A 6,264-nucleotide genomic window follows, 5' to 3' on the forward strand; every position below is an offset into this window, starting at 1 on the left:
AAAGGACACTCGTCAATTCGACTAATTGACATATTTATAGAAAGCGTGGATACTGCGAGGGCTGCTCATTAAGTTATTGTCATTGTCATTGTCAGAAACAACAAAAAAAAAAAATAAAAGTTTAATTTGGTTAAGTTAATTATTTTTCATGTTTTAATTTGCAAACTCTGGAAGTTTTAACTCTTTTCTTTTTTCAAAAGATTCCAATAAAGATAAAATGCTTATGAAATGCAAAAAACTTTTCAGACATATAAACTAAAAATGTATATAAAAACTGTATTTTAGATGTTATTTTTTATAAGACAATTCCAGATTGTAACTAAAGTTAAGTTAACTTTAAAAGTTGAAAGAGGAAATTTTGAAATTATGACAAAAGTTTTGATACAAATCGACAACTTACAGCTCTCGCATAACGATAATTCATTGCTCATGCAAAGGTGGGGGGAGAAGAAGGTGAAAGGGCGTAAGAGACGAAAAAGGGGGAGGGGCGTTACAAACCAAAGGACAAACATGCCAATGGCAAGGACAAAAGTCAGGCGACTCTCAGAGGTGTTGCCAACAGGAAAAGCTTCAAATCAGCAGAAAAAAGAAAATGCGAAAGGAAAGGCAAGTTTGGTGGGGGGAGGTGGTGGTGGTATAGCTGGGTTTGTGGGCAGTGGTGGGGTATGTACACTGAAAAAAAAAACAAATTCTAAAATCAAGAACATTCATGTTAAATATTTTGTTCTTAAAATAAGATTATTTTAAGACCAAATTACTAAAACTAAGATTATTAATCTAAAAAATCTTAAAGTCTTAATATAAGAATAAATAATCTTAAATTGTTAGAAAAGTATATATAGGTACTATTTCGTATCAAATCATATTAACATTTTTAAAATTAAAGACAGAATAAAATGTATATAAATCAAAATGAAAAAAAAAATATTAATATACAAAATTATTTTTATTTTTCATTTTTAATTTCAACAACATTTATTCTTAAAATAAGAGCTTGGTCTTATTTTAAATGTTCTTAAAATCAAGGTGTTTTCTCTTAATTTAAGAATTTTATGTTCTCCACGCATTTTTTAGACCAAAAATCTTAGTTCTGAGACCAAAGTCTTGATATTAGAACATTTTTTTATCAGTGTAAGCAACTACACATTTAGTGTTTATTTCGCACATATTGAGGACAGTCGAGGGGCGATCCAGTGGAGGTGGCAATCAAATGAAATCAGCAAGAAATAAATGTCCTTGTCGCACAGCCTGTCAAAGCGCCCACCACACACACACATACACACACACACACATACACACACACAATGGACGAGTATAAATTGTTTCCAGGTCATTGGTTATCCCAGCCGCAGAAAATACAGAAAATGAAATTAAGTACAAAATGAACTACACCCAAAAATCATATGACATTGATGATTATGATGGCTTTTAGACTGAAATCCAGTCTCGAGAAATGCTCGCTTGAATGATTGCCTAAAAGAATCAGACAGCAGGGCGATGGGGGGCGGGGCAGTGGTTCTAAGGGGGCTAACAACTCGTCTGCAAGTTGGCCACATTCAAAATAAATGTCAAATATTTTGGCCTCAATTGATGCGTGCAGTTTTAATGGCCAACAACATTTCGCCAATTACCAATGAGGCACGTTTTAAGCCGGCTATCGAATACATTTGCAGGAGCTTACAACACTTTCCAGGACATTTTCTTATGAGACAAGCAGAAGGAATTTCAGAAAAAATTTAAAATCCTTGGATTTTAAAGAGTTTGACATAACAAGCAGCAAACATTACCATTTAAAATAATTTATTTTAAAGTAGATCATATTAATTCTATTTTTTCTAAAAACAATAAACTTTTTTTTATTAAGAAGTATTTTTATTAAAAAAAAACACTAACTGTATTAAAAACTCATTATCTCGACTGAATGACTTTCTGACTGTACGATGTAAGCTCATTTAAACGGTAGAAGCTAGAGAATTGAAATTTTTACACAACTTTAATTTTTTTGTTGATAAAATTTTTTATTTTATAATTATATGGAAGGTTGAAGATAATTTTATAATACTTTATCTTTATAAAAGACTATCTAATATTAGGCATACGTTTTTAATTATATCTTCTTGACTTTAGTACTTTAATCCTTTACCGTCAGAGCTAAATAGTCGTTAAAATACATAAATGCTTATGTATTTATTTTTGGCATTTGAATAAAGTGTTTGCTCTTAATAAACCCATTTCGCTAAGCACTTTGTCAGGCTGTGAGTGCTGCCAGGGGAGGAAAGGCGAGTCAGGGAGGTCGGGGGTAGAGCATTTTGCAAATTCAACTGCTTCCGTTTGTGCTTAACGCTCCGACCGAGAATACAATATAGATCGGAAGGGCAGTGGGACGGGAAGTGGTGTGGGTTGGCAACCCTCATCCACACGCATTTTACTGTTATTTCAGCATTAAAAGTTCATTCGAGTGGCAAAGGAAGTGAAAACAATTATCTGCAGGAAGGTGAAACATAAATCCTCGAATCCAAAAGTAAATTGCAAATTTCGTTTATTACTTTCTATGTCAACAGCCGCCCAACGAAACCCACCCAACACCCAATACTCAACACTCCACCCACAAGATTTGTGGTTAAATCGAATCGATATTTTATGTTATCGAATTTATTATGCAAACACACTCAACGCTAATGCCAATTGCCATTGAGTTTTGCCAAAAATGACACACGCGCCGAGTGCCTAAGACCATAGAGATCCCTTGTCCCCTGTCCCTTCTTTCCACAATCGTATTCCCACCCAGTTCCACCCCAGAACAAGAGCCAAGGTGCATACACATACACATACATCTACATATTTATATTATCTGAAATACAGCTGCCTGACAGCCATCAACTTGAGGAATTGTATAAACAAGCAATTTGGTCGGTACTTCCCCCTGTTTAGCATTAAGTGCGATTATGGCCATTCGTATTGATGATGTTAATGGCTGCCGCCTCATTTATCAAATTAAATAGACCTAAAATGCAGCCTACGATTAACAATAAGGTAAAAGCAATGCCTAAATACCTGGAAAAGCACAAGCGATGCTTCAAATGTTAATTAATTTGCAGGCAAACATCTTCACATGTCAAGGAACGACGGAAATGAAACAGAAACAAGCTTAAACAAGGTGTATGCGATAGAGGAATGTAGTCATTACTTACAGGTGAATTAATAAAAATTCTTACTTTTATTAAACAAAGATAAAAACCAAAATAAGCAGGAACATTTTAGAAATAATTTTCAATCTTGATTTAAATGTATTTGAAACGAAACGTTCGAAATGAAAGAAAAGCGACAAGAGTAAAGAATCGTTATTTATATTAAGTAATCTAATTTCTGGTATACAAATAAATAGCCACAATCAGACCATATAGACCCAATACCTCGCCAAAGATCAATATCAGAATCATGCCCACAAATAGACGCGGCTGCTGAGCCGTTCCCCGAACTCCGGCATCTCCAACGATGCCAATGGCAACACCAGCTGCCAGTCCGGCTAAGCCCACAGAAAGTCCAGCTCCCAATTGAATGTAGCCCTTTTGAATGGTATAATCATGGTTGAGGGAGCCGGCTATAAGAACAGCGACAACCAGACCATAGATGGCTATAATGCCAGCCATGACCACGGGAATGATGGACTTCATTATCAGCTCCGGTTTGCTTAGAGCCATTGTTGCAATACCAACACCGGACACAGCCGTGCCATAGGCAGCACCCAGCGATGAGAATATTATAGCCGATGCCGATCCAAGACCTCCAACGAAGACGGCATAACTCGGCTTGTTGTCATCTGCCGTGGCATGAGACATTTTCCACACTTCTATAATAGATAGTTGGGAATATTTAACAGTTTCTTCTAAAATTCCTTAAAATTTGCTATTCAATCTTTCGGAAAAAACAATTCAATTGAGACAAAATTATGAAAACTTTCTAGGATCAACTAAAAAAAGTTCCAGCTCTAAAGAGCTGACCTATTTCAACAGAAAACAAGGTGGAGTTTTCGTTTTTCCAGTCTCAAGAGTGCAACCAATCGAGTGCAACTAATTTCCATATCGAGTTTACAATTTTCTTTATGATAATTCTAATATTTATGCGGCAGCTGATATACGTATTTACCCATTTTAGATAGCAAATAGCGTTAATAGCATGTGTATAAGCGCTTGCATACCCTGTAAACATTGAAAAGTGACAAATGGGGTATAATAAGTAGTGAATAGATTGGCTGAAATTTTTCTATAATAGCAAAAATATTAATAGCTACTATTATCGATTGATTTTGCATAAATGTTTGTGAGTCTGACTTTATACCTAGTTGAAAGGGTATTTGTCAGTCGTTTCTAATGGCAAAAGTTGATTTGGTCTTGTTGCTGCTCTGTTTTTGTTGCTGCTAACGAGGTTTATCTTTATGTGCCGTTAAATTTTCCGGCTATCCAGCAAAAATGTGAAAATTTATGACCCCACTCCCAGTGTTAGCGGTTTTTCGATGTTTTTTTTCTTTTTTCTTTGGATGGGGCCAACCCCATCGTGTTAACCTCGAAGAGTAAACAAAAACCGCAAAAGCGAATTTTGATTATTGAAAATCGAAGTTGCGGTTTTATTTGAACATTTTCTTTACTTTTTCGCACTTGTTTCAATTAAACAAATTGGAAAATATGAACCCCAGCTGCGGTCTAGATGGGGGGCAAGGGGCGAGGGAGAAATCGGAAATGTTGAAAATACACAGTGGTTAGCTAGCGACATTTTCCTGCTCACACACAAAAACCAAATGGAAATTTTCTGCCACTGGCACCGCTGGGAGCAGCTCAAAGTGAGGTGAAGGGAGGGATGTGGAGGGAAGGGTGTCTTCGTTTGACAACAACAACTGTTCAATCCCTGCACACCGCGTGGTCCTGATATAGCAGCTTCATGACATTTTTATTTGTGCTCGAGAAATGTTTTGCATTTTGAATATTTTGCGTACCGAGGGAACAGAAGACTGCAGGAGGAAAGGAAGGCAACCCTGAGTTTTATTACTTGCGTTAGCGTTCTGTGTGAAGGGTAGAAGGGAAGAGGAAACGAGGAAACGAGAAGAAGGAAACGTCGCACTGATGTGATTGTTAAGTTGCCACAAGGTGCCACAGATTTGTTGCGCCTGGGAATTTATAGGTTTCAGTTCCTTTATGGCCATAAGCTAGATGAATTTTCCCTAACACTTTTAAGCGTCCCCACTCTAAAGTAATTTCCCAGAGTTTCTCCAATGACTGTTCAATAGCTGTACACATGTGTCATGACTTTTTAATGAAACAAAAACGGCAACAGGAACTCCATCAACATGATTACTTGGTATACAAATAAATAGCCACAATCAGACCATATAGACCCAATACCTCGGCAAAGATCAGTATAAGAATCATGCCCACAAATAGACGCGGTTGTTGAGCAGTTCCACGTACTCCGGCATCTCCAACGATGCCAATGGCAAACCCGGCAGCCAGTCCGGAAAATCCCACCGATAATCCCGCCGCCAGATGAATGTAGCCTTTGCGTATGGTATAACTAGTGCCCAACGAGCCAGCAATTAGCACGGAGACAACCAGACCGTAGATGGCTATAATTCCGGCCATGACAACGGGAATGATGGACTTCATAATCAGCTCAGGTCGCATTACAGCCATGGCAGCAATTCCCGTTCCCGATTTGGCGGTGCCAAATGATGCACCCAACGAGGAGAATATTATGGCCGATGCAGCTCCCATTCCACCAAAGAAAAATGCATATGGCGGCTTCTCATCCTCGCCGTCAGCTTGCTGCTCATTGCTGCTCATCCTTACGTCCAGTTTTTCTCAACAAAGTTTTTCCAAATCACAAAAATCTTACAATCCTTTGACGATTGTTTGTCGAATAAGTTGAAATCGGTTTGGAACTCGTTTGACAATTACAATTCTATTCAGAGCTTGCTCAGTTACACTCGATACTCATTTAAAGTACAATAGTATTTTATTTAAATCTCTGGATCTGGGTTTCTTTTTTAATGCCAATTTGAAAATTTTAAATCTCAGGTTTTCTCATCAATTAAAAATAATTTAATTTAATTTAACTAGGTCTTATGCTTCGGGCTGTACAATGATCAGTGAGTGAGTGAGTCAGGACAAAGAGTTTTATGTGTATAGTTATATAAATCTGGGACGTATAATAATAAAAAGTTAACAACGTTTTGTTCACAAATGCATTGAGAAAACCTCGCACATTTGGTTC

The 6,264-nt window shown here is 37.1% G+C and overlaps 2 protein-coding genes across 2 annotated transcripts; both read right to left on the reverse strand.

Moving 5' to 3' along the window:
• Positions 1-3,326: 3,326 nt before the first annotated feature.
• On the reverse strand, positions 3,327-3,854 carry LOC117787495 (V-type proton ATPase 16 kDa proteolipid subunit-like). Its single transcript, XM_034626039.1, has one exon. It carries the CDS (start codon positions 3,837-3,839, stop codon positions 3,360-3,362), a length of 480 nt encoding a protein of 159 aa, XP_034481930.1. The 5' UTR covers positions 3,840-3,854; the 3' UTR covers positions 3,327-3,359.
• Positions 3,855-5,264: 1,410 nt separating this feature from the next.
• Positions 5,265-5,852, reverse strand: LOC117787359 (V-type proton ATPase 16 kDa proteolipid subunit-like). Its single transcript, XM_034625864.1, has one exon. It carries the CDS (start codon positions 5,832-5,834, stop codon positions 5,346-5,348), a length of 489 nt encoding a protein of 162 aa, XP_034481755.1. The 5' UTR covers positions 5,835-5,852; the 3' UTR covers positions 5,265-5,345.
• Between the last annotated feature and the right edge of the window lie 412 nt (positions 5,853-6,264).

Source organism: Drosophila innubila, assembly GCF_004354385.1.
Source record: "Drosophila innubila isolate TH190305 chromosome 3L unlocalized genomic scaffold, UK_Dinn_1.0 0_D_3L, whole genome shotgun sequence".
NCBI lineage: Eukaryota > Metazoa > Arthropoda > Insecta > Diptera > Drosophilidae > Drosophila > Drosophila innubila.